The sequence below is a fragment of the Capra hircus genome, chromosome 9 (genome assembly GCF_001704415.2).
Source record: "Capra hircus breed San Clemente chromosome 9, ASM170441v1, whole genome shotgun sequence".
Lineage (NCBI taxonomy): Eukaryota > Metazoa > Chordata > Mammalia > Artiodactyla > Bovidae > Capra > Capra hircus.
Window position 1 is genome coordinate 58,047,853 of NC_030816.1, and position 14,084 is coordinate 58,061,936.

Genomic DNA, 14,084 nt, shown 5'->3' on the forward strand with positions numbered 1-14,084 from the left:
GCCTAGAAAGTTATTCCAGTGGTACTATTATCACCCGTTTTGTGTGTGTGTGTGGATAAGAAAACCTAGGCTCTTGGAAGTTAAATGAGTTATCCAAGTTCACACAGCAAAGAAGGCAAAAAGTCCAAATACAAACCCAAACATGAAGGACTCTGAAATCCTTGCTTTTTTCCATGTCATGTTTTGTCCCAGAGGTACCTAAAAAGCTCTAAGTAGCTCACTTTATTTTAGCAAAGAAATTATAATAAACAAGCTTTAGTAAGCAGCTACCACATACTAAGGATGACACAGAAACAAAAAAAATGTAGTTCCTACCTTAAGGAGCAAGAAGTAGTGAAAAAAAAAGGGGGGGGGCATTCTAAGAACAATCAGCTAAAGTTATATAACAAATGCTATTTTTAAAATAAAGTACAAATTGCAATTGAAACACAAAGGAAAAATAAGCGTTTTTCTCATTTGATATAGATTTTATGCATTGATGTTCCCTTAGACCATTGCTAGCATACAGTAAATACTGTCAGTAAAACAAATATTTCAATATAATCCTAAATCTGATAATTATTTAAATAATAAGATTCAAAGATACTAAGTGTATCAGTGTTACACCAAAATTTTTAAAAATAATTCTTAATAATATTTGGCTGAAAATTTGAAAGAAGAAAAAAAATTACCTCTTAATGTGCAAGAATGGGGCAGGTCCTAAGAGCATGTAGCAACCTGCTAAGGTTAAGTTTCCAAAAACCAGAAGCCATTTCCTTAGGTGCTGAGAAAGAAAGTCCAAAGAAACTTAGAGGTAAAAACCTCCCATAATCCAAGAATATAAAGAAATCATCAAGGAATACAAGTCATGATATTTTAAAAAAATCAATACATTGAAGAAAACAAAATTTTACATGTAAGAGAAAACAGGGTAGATGGTAAACACAAAAGCAAGTGTAATCAGTATAACTCAAGACAGAGTGTGAGCAAAGGACAAGATCCTGGAAAGGGAGTATATTGTGGATTTTGCAAATGAGGAACTGTTTCAAATATAACAATTTTAAAGAAGCAGTCACCACAAGAAACAGCCAAGTAGATTCATTATCTAGAAAAATTTACATTTTAAAAAGTATCAAATAAAATGTTTTCTTATAAACTACTGAAAAGCAGGCTAAACATTACAAGGGTATGATATCCATTCAGTTATATATACGGCTACATCTTAAAACTAAGCTCCAAACACTTTAAGACACTTGCTTTTTGTCACCTGGATTACCAAGTAATCTCCACATAATCAGTCTCCATAAATATATACCCACATGCAACAAAGAGGGGAAACATGAAAATAAGCACTAGTATCACAGAAGCTTGAGACTTGGTGAATAGTACTAAGCTCTCTGTACTAGTCACCTAGACTGAATCATTTAAACCTAGTTAAAGGAGAATAGAAGAAATTTTCTTTCAGGATGGCTCTGGGATAATAATGCATATTGTCATGACCAGTCCTTTCACTTCCGTAGAAAAACTACATTTTATCCTTTCAAGTTGGTTAAGTCATAAGTACCTTTGAGCTCTGTCCTGATTATTAAGGTCAATCCATTTTTTTTTTCATCAAGGGAATTTTTCCCTTTAGAAAATCTAATTTAGGAGTTTTTCAACAGTTTTGGCATAAGCTTCCACTTTTCCCAGCTGAAGCAATTAAAAAGTGAATCTGCTCAGGGTGATGACAAGTTGGAACATACTGGACCTCACACTGAAACCTCTCCATCAGCTCAAAAAAAAAAAAATGAATATTTAAGAATTTAAATGTTCTCACTGCTCCCCCTCCCCTACAAAGATAACTGTGCGGATGGATATATTAACTAACTAGATGGAGTGAATCCTTTCACAAAGTGTAGAGATACCAAATCACCATGATGTATACTTCAAATATCTTAAAGTTTTATTTGTCAACTATACTTCAATAAAGATAACATTTTAAAAAATTTGAATATGTTCATTCTAATCAGTAGCCCTGCAGAACTCCAGAAGTACAGTTGGACAACCACCAGACATACAAAAGTCATTCTTAAATATCAATGAAGTGTACATACTGGCATTTTATCACTGAGTAGGCCCACCAGTGGTGAAGAAATGGCATAGGATAATGCCAAACCCAGGAATACCAGTCCCACATATCCAGCTGGTAAATTAAACTGTAAAAGAAATCCCGTGTTAAAGTTACATGGTTAAGTCATTAAAAAAAAAAAAATCTATCTTTTCCTTCTGCATCTCTTCAGCTCTTATCACCTGCCATGAGGCTACGACTAACATTTAGCATCCTTCGTGATTTTTGTCTTACGCTTGTAAACGGATTGTTTTTTCATTATGGGAGAAGAAACCTAACCAGAGGTCAGAAATACAGGATGTTTTTGCTTTGTTAGCATTTGATAGTAAGTATTGTATAATTACCCTTCTATGAACCACAGCATTTTTACATGTCAACCTGTGCTTTGCAAACATTAGTATACACAAAAAATTACCTGGAGAACTTGTTATAAGAGGTATGTGAACCCCAGCCCAAGAATTTCTAATTCAAAAAGTCTGGGAAGAGGCATGAGAATCTGCGTGTCAAACAACAATCCCAGGTATGCTGTCTGTCCACAGACTAAAGTGCATTGCTGTAAAAAACACTGACGATAATATCTACTCTATCCATCTCAAAGGGATATTAATATCTAGCTAAATAATTAGATGGTATGACAGTTTGGCTTTTATAATAGTAAGCTACCTCATAACTCTGTTACTGTTACCAACATGATATGAATGCCTTTATTGGTTATCTGAGTCATTCTCATTTTCCTTAATTTCCTTCAGTTCAGTTCAGTTCAGTTCAGTCGCTCAATCGTGTCCAGCCCTTTGCGACGCCAGGAATTGCAGCATGCCAGGCCTCCCTGTCCATTACTAACTCCCGGAGTTCACTCAAACTCACGTCCGTCAATTCAGTGATGCCATCCAGCCATCTCATCCTCTGTTGTCCCCTTCTCCTCCTGCCCCCAATCCCTCGCAGCATCAGAGTCTTTTCCAATGAGTCAACATTTCCCATGAGGTGGCCAAAGTACTGGAGTTTCAGCTTTAATATCATTCCTTCCAAAGAACACCCAGGGCTAATCTCCTTTAGAGTGGACTGGTTGGATCTCCTTGCAGTCCAAGGGACTCTCAAGAGTCTTCTTCAACACCACAGTTCAAAAGCATCAATTCTTCGGTGCTCAGGAAATGGCAACCCACTCCAGTGTTCTTGCCTGGAGAATCCCAGGGACGGGGGAGCCTGGTGGACTGCCGTCTCTGGGGTCACACAGAGTCGGACACAACTGAAGCGACTTAGCAGCAGCAGCAGCAGCAGCAGCAGCTTTCTTCACAGTCCAACTCTCACATCTATATATGACCACTGGAAAATCCATAGCCTTGACTAGATGGACCTTTGTTGGCAAAGTGATGTCTCTGCTTTTAAATATGCTATCTAGGTTGGTCATAACTTTCCTTCCAAGGAGTAAGCATCTTTTAATTTCATGGCTGCAGTCACCATCTGCAGTGATTTTGGAGCCCCCAAAAATAGTCTGACACTGTTTCCACTGTTTCCCCATCTATTTCCCATGAAATAGATGGGATTTCCCATGGGACCAGATGCCATGATCTTCGTTTTCTGAATGTTGAGCTTTAAGCCAACTTTTTCACTCTCCTCTTTCACTTTCATCAAGAGGCTTTTTAGCTCCTCTTCACTTTCTGCCATAAGAGTGGTGTCACCTGCATATCTGAGGTTATTGATATTTCTCCCGGCAATCTTGACTCCAGCTTGTGCTTCTTCCAGCCCAGCGTTTCTCATGATGTACTCTGCATATAAGTTAAATAAGCGGGGTGACAGTATACAGCCTTGACGTACTCCTTTTCCTATTTGGAACCAGTCTGTTGTTCCATGTCCAGTTCTAACTGTTGCTTCCTGACCTGCAAATAGGTTTCTCAAGAGGCAGGTCAGGTGGTCTGGTACTTCCATCTCTTTCAGAATTTTCCACAGTTTATTGTGATCCACACAGTCAAAGGCTTTGGCTTAGTCAATAAAGCAGAAATAGATGTTTTTCTGGAACTCTCTTGCTTTTTCCATGATCCAGCAGATGTTGGCAACTTGATCTCTGGTTCCTCTGCCTTTTCTAAAACCAGCTTGAACATCTGGAAGTTCACGGTTCACATATTGCTGAAGCCTGGCTTGGAGAATTTTGAGCATTACTTTACTAGCATGTGAGATGAGTGCGATTGTGTGGTAGCTTGAGAATTCTTTGGCATTGCCTTTCTTTGGGATTGGAATGAAACCTGACTTTTTCCAGTCCTGTGGCCACTGCTGAGTTTTCCAAATTTGCTGGCATATTGAGTGCAGCACTTTCACAGCATTATCTTTCAGGATTTGAAACAGCTCAACTGGAATTCCATCACCTCCACTAGCTTTGTTCATAGTGATGCTTCCTAAGGCCCACTTGACTTCACATTCCAGGATGTCTGGCTCTAGGTGAGTGATCACACCATCGTGATTATCTTGGTTGTGAAGATGTTTTTTGTACAGTTCTTCCGTGTATTCTTGCCACCTCTTCTTAATATCTTCTGCTTCTGTTAGGTCCCTACCATTTCTGTTCTTTATTGAGCCCATCTTTGCATGAAATGTTCCCTTGGTATCTCTAATTTTCTTGAAGATATCTCTAGTCTTTCCCATTCTGTTCTTTTCCTCTATTTCTTTGCACTGATTGCTGAGGAAGGCTTTCTTAACTCTTCTTGCTCTTCTTTGGAACTCTGCTTTCAGATGCTTATATCTTTCCTTTTCTTTTGCTTTCCACTTCTCTTCTTTTCACAGCTATTTGTAAGGCCTCCCCAGACAGCCATTTTGCTTTTTTGCATTTCTTTTCCATGGGGATGGTCTTGATCCCTGTCTCCTGTACAATGTCATGAACCTCCGTCCATAGTAACTAGTCTTTAATTAAGCACATGGGATCTACTTAGGTCAGTATATGTTTTAACAATTTTTATGACATAATTCAAACTAAAAATTAGCCCTTTAAAGACAGTAGCAAGATATAAAAGTCAGAAATATCCTCTTCTGATTTTAAAATGGGGTGGACCCCTTCCTTCCCTAAAAGACTGGTCGACCAATGACGGGACAGTAAAAAGTCAATTCAAACAACAGATACGGCAGAAAAAGGGCAACAGGAAAAAAAAGTGTGATAGAAAAACAGGGAAGTACATTTCTAAAGATTTTTATAAGTTAGACATGAGCAACCTGGGTTTATGAAAGATTGTTACAATTTTTTTCAATATTTGGACAGAGTTCTTAAAAGGAAGAAAAATGACTCTAAAGCAGACTCGTTGTTGATAATGTGAATGGAACGTGTCATTGAAAACACAAGATATTTTTATTATGCATTACCTCATAGATGCTCACTGCTTAATTGTGATATTATATTATTTTCCAAAACTTGGGCCTGACAGTAAAATTACAGTCCCCAAGTTCACCTGTAGAATACCCCAAACTGTCGAGTGACTTGAAGGGGTTGTGTTTCTGATAATGGTGCTTTCTTCATTCTGGGGCCTCAAAGTGAATACGGGCTGCAGCTAGTAGATTTCTGTCTTTATAAACACAGATTAACTCTCTAGTATAATTAACTATCAGACTCAGTAATATACTCTATTGCATTATTTCTTAATAATCTTTTTTCAAAAATATAAAGAACAAATTGCTATGACATCAAACTTCAAAATTCAGTCATTTTCAGCATTAAAAAAACAGAGACTCCTGGTTCCTTTCTCCCATTTCAGATCAGTACAGTTCATAGTCTTTCACATATATGCAATAGACTAAAAGTAAATGGACCCAGAGGGGATCTGTTAGAAAAGAAGGACACCTCACATTAAATGAGCCACTCAGAACCTCAAATGCCTCAATGGAATTAAAACAGAGGAAAGTATCCTTGTTAAGTAGTCAGGATGCTGCCTAAGGCAGATCTATGATGACTAGAACGAGGCCTAGGAGAAAGAGACCAGATGAAAGGCATCTTTCATTTACACAAATCAGACCCCTAATTATAGGGACATCACAGAGGGAAGGTACAGGCTCTCTTGATGTATAGATTTCATTCTGCCTCCTCCTTGCAGCCACACCCAGAACTTTCTAGCAAGCAGGGCGTGAGAACAAGCAATTATGTGCACCTACCACAATGGGGAGTTTTCATCACCAGGCTACTCACCTTCTCCAAAACAAAGAGGGACAGTGTAGGCTCAAGGAAGCCAAAACAGGAGCTGAATGAAGTGATGACAAAGGATAAAAAGGCAACCTTGGGTAAAGTGATGAGTTTCCAGAATGAGTGTTTCCCTTTATCAGACTCTTTGGGGTAAAAATTTAAAAAGAAATTAGAGTAATTAACACTGATGAACTTAATCTTTCAGTCTATTTTCAAAAGTAAAATTGGTAACGCCATCTTTATCCAATAATCAAAACAACCATGTCTCTGAGTTTGCCTAAAATTGCACATTATCAACATTTGCATATAAGTTATTCAAACCTAGAAGCCATTTCCAGGTAGTTAAGAAATAATTTCTCAGATTAAAAAAAAAAATCAACTGGAATCAGAGTATGAGCAGAAGTGGTCTTGGTTATAGGTCATCATCTAGAAGGCTTTCCCCAGATGGGAGAGAGAACACATGAAGTTGCCCTTGGTGGTAGGAAAAACCAGACGCTTTATCAGGCAACAATGTGTGTGTGCTGAGGAGGAATCTGAGTCAATCAAAGAACATAAGACTATTTTTTTCTGCTTACAGAAAAACACTGGATTGAAAGGGATGTTAGTGAATCACGAGTACATTCAATTTGGCATCAAGGTCACCTGAGAGCCAACCTCGTGTCAGTTGCTCAGTCGTGTCTGACTCTTTGCAACCCCACAGACTGTAGCCCGCCAGGCTCTTGTGTCCATGGGATTCTCCAGACAAAAATACTGGAGTGGCTTGCCATTCCCTTCACCAGAGGATCTTCTCAACCCAAGGATCGAACCCTGGTCTTCTGCATTGCAAGTAGATTCTTTACCGTTTGAGCTACAGGAAAGTCCTTTGAGCTATAGGGAAGCACCAACCTCAGGTGCTGCCATTTCTCCAGCAGCAACACAACTTCTACATTGTCCCAAGCATCAAGCATGGTTGTTCCCAAGCCTCCAATCATATCCTATAACTCCCTTCTTTTTCCCCTGGCAATTTTTCAATCTCTAGCCACTTTGTAAAGCCTCATTCTGGTCCTAAGCATCCTGCAAATTTTACCTCGATTACCATGTAACTGAGCAACCTAAACTGCATTTCATCTTACATGGTTTATTGTTGGGTGACTTTCCTATCTTCCAACTAATGTGCTCAACAAAATCTTTGCTGAGTCAGATATCATGCCAAATCACTGGGCACACAAAGCCAAAGAAGACAAACTCAGATCCTGACCTCACAGAGAAGTTACCAAAAGGTGTGGTGAGAGCCAGGATGGAGCTAGGAGGGTAGCAATTGGAGCATATGAGAGGGCTGCCTAAAAAAATAGGAAAAGCTGTTTAGGAGAGAATTTGTGAAAGTAGTAATATCTAAATTACTGTCTAAAGGATGAGCTTGAGATGAGCAAGCAAAGAAGGAGGAAAGAATAACCCAGGCATATCATCCAGGAATGGCTCATTGTGAGACTCGAAAGCGAGGGGAAAGTATTCTGTTTGAGGAAATGAAGGAGCAAAAATAAAGACGGAGGGTGGACATTGGAGTGTCGGGAGGAGAGATCATACCGCAGAAGGATGTAGTGATAAGATGATGCAGGGCTTTGTAAAGTAGGCTAAGAAGCCCAGGAAATCACTAGAGGTTTCAAACAAGAATCAGACTTGCAGTTCAAAGAGCTACACCTGTGGTCTCCTGGGAAATAGAGACAGGAGGCGAGCTAGAAGACTGTGCAGTGAGCTAGGCCACGAAGCTCTGAGGGCCAGAGCAGCACTGAGCTATCCTCATTTCAACAGAACTCATTACGTAATAAATTCTTGGTAAATAATGATTCGGTAGGAAGCAAAGAACAAAAGAAGCATCAAGTGTGGTCCAGCTATATTTGTCAGGATAAGAGGGATAAGAGGGCTAATTTCTTAATTATTAGCCAAATAGTCAACGATGAACCAAACATGAACCCAACCTGTTTCGCTACTGATTTGACTTAGGAAAGGGCTAAGCCCACCATGTGGCTCAGTGAGGCAGGCCAGCAGGGAGACTTGACTGGTTATGGATTTTGGATTGTGTATTACCAATGTTTAAAATAACAATGATAAAGGATCAACTTTAATCAATTACATTTATTGTGTATATAGAAGTATTATGGGTCTATGGCATAAGACAAAGTATTATGAAATAAATAGTCCCTTTCTCTGCATGCAAAGTGGGAAAGGGGATTATCACCATAAGAACATACAGGAATGTCCGTGAAAATGAACACATCATGAGTTTAGCTAAGCTGTTGAAGAAGCCCAAGTAATGAAAACTTAGGGTGATACCTGTTTCTAGAGACTCACAGCAGAATCACCCAGGGAGCTTTTCCAACCTCCTTAAGCAATCTCTCTGCTTCCTCCAATTCTGATACATTCTTCTTGGAGGATATGACTCCATGGTTGACAATGCCTGCCACAGGAAGCTGCTCTGAGAGGTAAGGAAGCGGAGAGGCCTTCAGGTGTGGAGGGACAGGAAGGATGCAGAACACTGCGGCAGGAGTGCCTCAGCATTTAGATCAATGACTCAGAGGCCTCAGGGAAACTTTCCAGAAAAGGTCATACAATTAAGTTTTGAAGGATGAGTCGGAGTCAGATAGAATGGAAGTGGGAGACAGTCCAGCTCATATGACTGGCCTGAGAAACCTCTAACAACAGCTTCTAGTGGCTTTCAAGGTAAAGCTCACAATTTATGGATTCAGGCATTTTTCTTAAGAGGACTGTCATCCCTACAGGGGGCTTCCTCAATGGTTCAGTGGTTAAAAAAAAAATCCACTGGCAACACAGGAGGTGCAGGAGATGTGGGTTCGATCCCTGGGTGGGGCAGATCCCCTGGAGGAGAGCATGACATCCCACTCCAGTATTCCTGCCTGGAGTATCCCATGGACAGGGCAGCCTGGCAGGCTACTATCCACAGGGTCTCAAAGAGTGAGACATGACTAAAGGGACTGAGCACCACACACAGGCATCCCTAGAGGGGTGGGAGGAGGGAGTGGTGGGGGGAGGGAGACTCGAGAGGAAGCAGATACATGCATACTAATGACTAATTCACATTTTTGTATGGCAGAAATCCGCACAACATACTAAAGCAATTATCCTCCAGTTAAAAACATAAATTTTAAAAAATTAAAAAAAAGAGGATTGTCATGTACATGACTGTGTTTTAAAAATATTTCTTTAGGGACTTCCCTGGCAGTCCAATGGTTAAGATTCTGCATTGCACAGCAGGGGACATGGGTTCATCCCTGGTCCCCTGGTCAGGGAACTAAGATCCCACACGCCAAATAGCATGGCTGGGGCGGGGGGGGGTGGGCAGCACAGGATTTTTCTTTAGCACAATACAGAAGAGGAGACTTGGTAAGCAGATATAAAGGATAAGAGACAGCGAGGGGCTGAAATCAACTCTTAGCAACCCCAAATCCACAGTGTTTATGGGTTTGAAAGGAAGTAAACGAGCGGAATAGAACTTACAGAGTACAAAATTCTGCCAATATCATCAAAATAAAAAGAAATTTAACTTTCCAGCCTTACCTATAAGCTTTCCTAAAACAGTAATTTTTAAAGGTACTCCTTAATAGGAACACCTAAATCTATATTTATAGCTTTAACATTATAAATTGTGAGATTTAAAGAAATATATATCAGTTTTCCCCATTCCATCTAAATACAAGATCCTTACTTAGATAAACAGAAAGCTTGCCAAACCATTTTGTTCATAAAAACGTAGTGGGCCTTAGGAAGCAAAACAAAGTATAGTGGGCCAAACAAAAGCTAGTGGAGGTGATTCAATTCTGGCTGAGCTATTTTAAACTGTAAAAGATGATGTTGTGAAAATGCTGCACTCAATATGCCAGCAGATATGGAAAACTCAGCAGTGGCCACAGGACTGGAAAAGGTCAGTTTTCATTCCAATCCCAAAGAAAGGCAATGCCAAAGAATGTTCAAACTACTGCACAATTGCACTCATCTCACACACTAGCAAAGTATTGCTCAAAATTCTCCAAGCCAGGCTTCAATATTACGTGAACCGAGAAATTCCAGATGTTCAAGGTGAGCTTAGAAAAGGCAGAGGAATCAGAGATCAAATGGTCAACATCTGTTGGATCATAGAAAAAGCAAGAGAATTCCAGAAAAAAACATCTGCTTCTGCTTCACTGACTACACTAAAGCATTTAACTGTGTAGATCACAACAAACTGTGGAAAATTCTTATAGAGAAGGGAATACTAGACCACCTTACTTGCCTCCTGAGAAATCTGTACACAGGTCAAGAAGCAACTGTTAGAACCAGACACGGAAAAACTGACTGGTTCCAAATTGGGAAAGAAGTACATCAAGGTTGTATACTGTCACCCTGCTTATTTAACTTATATGCAGAGTAATGCCAGGCTGGATGAAGCACAAGCTAGAATCAAGGTTGCATGAGAAATATCAATAACCTCAGATACACATATGACACCACCCTAATGGCAGAAACTGAAGAGAAACTAAAGAGCCTCTTGATGAAAGTGAAAAAGGAGAGTTGAGAAAGCTGGCTTAAAATTTAACATTCAAAAAACGAAGATCATGGCATCTTGTCCCATCACTTTATGGCAAATAGATGGGCAAACAATGGAAACAGTGACAGATTTTATTTTTTTAGGCTCCAAAACCACTGGAGATGGTGACTGCAGCCATGAAATTAAAAGATGCTTGCTCCTTGGAAGAAAAGCCATGACCAACCTAGATAGTGTATTAAAAAGCAGAGGCATTATTTTACTGACAAAGGTCCATATAGTCAAAGCTATGGTTTTTCCAGTAGTCATGTATGGATGTGAGAGCTAGACCATAAAGAAGGCTGAACAATGAAAAATTGATGCTTTTGAGCTGTAGTGTTGGAGAAGACTCTTGAGAGTCCCCTGGACTGCAAGGAGATCAAACTAGTCAATCTTAAAGGAAATCTATCCTAAATATTCATTCAAAGGACTGTTGTTAAAGCTGAAGCTCCAATTCTTTGGCCACTGGATTTGAAGAGCTGACTCATTTGAAAAGACTCTTAATGCTGGGAAAGACTGAAGGCAGGAGGAGAAGGGGACGACAGAGGATGAGATGATTGGATGGCATTGCTGACTCAATAGACAAGAGTTTGAGGAAGCTCCAGGATATAGCCTGACATGCTGCAGTCCACGGGATTGCAAAAAGTCAGATATAACTGAGCAAATAAACAACAACTGGAGCTTTAAGTTAAAGATGCAGGAAAAGTTTAATTGAGGAATAACAGGAACAAAGAGAAGTAAGTACCAAGTAACTAGGCTTACAGTGATTCGAGGGGCTTCAAAAGATACCATGTTGTGGGAGTGAGAGGCAGAGATGAGTGAGAGGCAGAGATGAGGAGAGCAGGCCAGGACTCAAAGAATTACTGATGCTGGGGCCAGTCCAGTGCTTAATCACAGAAGTTCTAAATGCCACATCCTACAATTAACTAGTAAGCCATCTTTTCCCCCTATATGATGTTATTGATAAAGAGTAAACAGAACCCTTTCCCCTACTGCAAGAGAATCTGACCTGGTGTCAGTCTCTTAGTTAATAGCCAAGTGTTCACCTGTGAACCCAACAGAAGGCCAGTCCGGGATGCCTGACTACAGAAACAACCATCAATATGCACAGAAAGACGAGAGGCTCTCCTCCAGCTCTCCAGCTAACTTGGTGGTTGTGTCGCAGCAGGAATCTGATAATGGTAAAATGCCAACTCCATTACTCAGCAATCTGGCTTATAATGAAAATAATCCGACTGGTAAATTTCATCTGTACAGAAGGAACTATCAACTAACCATTAATACTCAATGTTTTGTGCCTCCCTGAGCTTGAGGACTCTTGTACCCAGAATGTGCCTAGTGGAGACCCTGGCAGCTGTGCCTACGGCATTGTTATGGGATAGGTTGACTCCTACGGGGCGAGAAGCTTCGGAGCCAAGATGATTCCCATTACTGCCTGATGTGGCCCAGAGTCCTCACACTTGAGCTGTGCTGCACACACAGCTACAAGAAACCTGCGGAAGGAAGGTCTAACTTTGTCCTCCTGTCACAGTGCCTTGTAATAGAAAGATTCTTTACATTAAAAGATGTAAAGAATCTTTAATTTAGAATTCAGGAAGACATCTGGTGGGCACTGCATATGTTTTATGATAAGAAATTTAATATTTGCTAGTTCTATAGGTCAGAAAGAATTTATGACAATTTATATAAACTAATTGCCTATCGTAACATTTCTGAAAAGAGAATTGATTCTTTCACATATACTACAAATCTATTAGTGGTTATATAAAATTAAAGAGTGTATATGTTAAATTGGTCTCCTACAAAGGCATAAAAATACTTAAATTTAAGATTCTTAAAATGAACAATAAATGAGGTCTTACCATAATTGGGTAAAATATACATGTTGAGGGGAACCATCAGCAGAACTATGCATCCCAGAAAAATGAAAGGCACCTCATAGCCAAAGGACTGATACAAAAAGCCACCCAAAGGAGGCCCCAGCACTAGTCCCAGTCCAGAGAAAGTCTCAAGACTTCCCTAAAAATGGGAAAACAAAAGAAATTGAGTTAATATGTTTCATTTGAAAAATGAACAAAGCTTTAATGGAAAGTTCTGAAAAAAATTCTATCCACTTTACAATTTATACACACACCACCCACACACATCCAAGACAGACCAAAAACTTAAACATGCACATTGAAATGATAAAAGTACGAGAAAAAGAAAATATAGAGTTTTTTCCTAATCCTTACAGTGAAGCAAATTTTCTAATTATGGCATAAAACCTCAGAAGACACAAAAGAAGACTGATAACTCTGGTTACATGAAAATATGAAAAACTATGGACAGCAAAAAAAAAAAAAAAAAAGACAAACGAAGAATGGGGAAAAAGTACTGACAAAAGACTAATTTCCCAAAAGTACCATGACAGCAACTATTAATGAACGAGACAAATCAGCAGTACTGTGGGAAAATGGGCAAATGTTATAGTCTGTTCACACATAAAATGAAAACAACTCACGCTAATGTGAACTGACCAGCTCTAACTTGCAGGACAGCAAAGCCCTACTCCAAACATGTTCAGCCACAAAACCTTGTTTTACAGAGCATGTCAACCAACTAGCATCTTTCTGAACCTCTTCTGAAAAATATACTTTTTGGAAATGGAAATAGTATATCTGTTACAGTGGTCAGCATGGCATGACAAATTGCTTAGAACCTAAAGTGAATTTATCCAGATATACAATACATATACAGATATATGTACTTACATTAACTGTATAAATATATATGGGTATATACTTAATAAAAGTGTGGATATTTATATTTATACAGCAAATAGTTTACCTGATGGTCAAAACTTTCAAACTGTAGTATTAATATGGGTAAATGAGGGAACATGGTACAGAGCTGATTAGATCTGAGGTCTCTGAAAGTGAAAGAAAGAAAGAAAGGAAAGTGAAAGAAAGAAAGAAAAGAAAGTGAAAGAAAGAAAGAAAAGAAAGTGAAAGAAAGAAAGAAAAGAAAGTGAAAGAAAGAAAGAAAAGAAAGTGAAGTCACTCAGTCGTGTCCAACTCTTTGCAACATCATGGACTGTAGCTTACCAGGCTTCTCCGTCCATGGGATTCTCCAGGCAAGAATACTGGAGTGGGTTACCATTTCCTTCTCCAGGGGATCTTCCCAACCCAGGGATCGAACCCAGGTCTCCTGCATTGGAGGAAGACGCTTTAACCTCTGAGCCACCAGGGAAGCTGAGGGTGGTGCCTATTCTCATATACAAACCAGGAGTCCTTCAGGAATGCCTGAGTCCA

At 39.5% G+C, this 14,084-nt stretch overlaps 1 protein-coding gene across 1 annotated transcript in view; it reads right to left on the minus strand.

Moving 5' to 3' along the window:
- Window positions 1-14,084, minus strand: part of SLC18B1 (solute carrier family 18 member B1) — a 35,028-nt gene that overhangs the window by 5,149 nt on the left and 15,795 nt on the right. Inside the window, exons 6-9 of the mRNA XM_005684772.3 lie at window positions 12,654-12,810; window positions 6,243-6,379; window positions 2,073-2,174; window positions 672-763 (exon numbers count right to left, since the gene is read on the minus strand). Of these exons, the coding sequence (XP_005684829.2) occupies window positions 672-763; window positions 2,073-2,174; window positions 6,243-6,379; window positions 12,654-12,810 (488 nt within the window). The remainder of the gene's footprint in view (window positions 1-671; window positions 764-2,072; window positions 2,175-6,242; window positions 6,380-12,653; window positions 12,811-14,084) is intronic.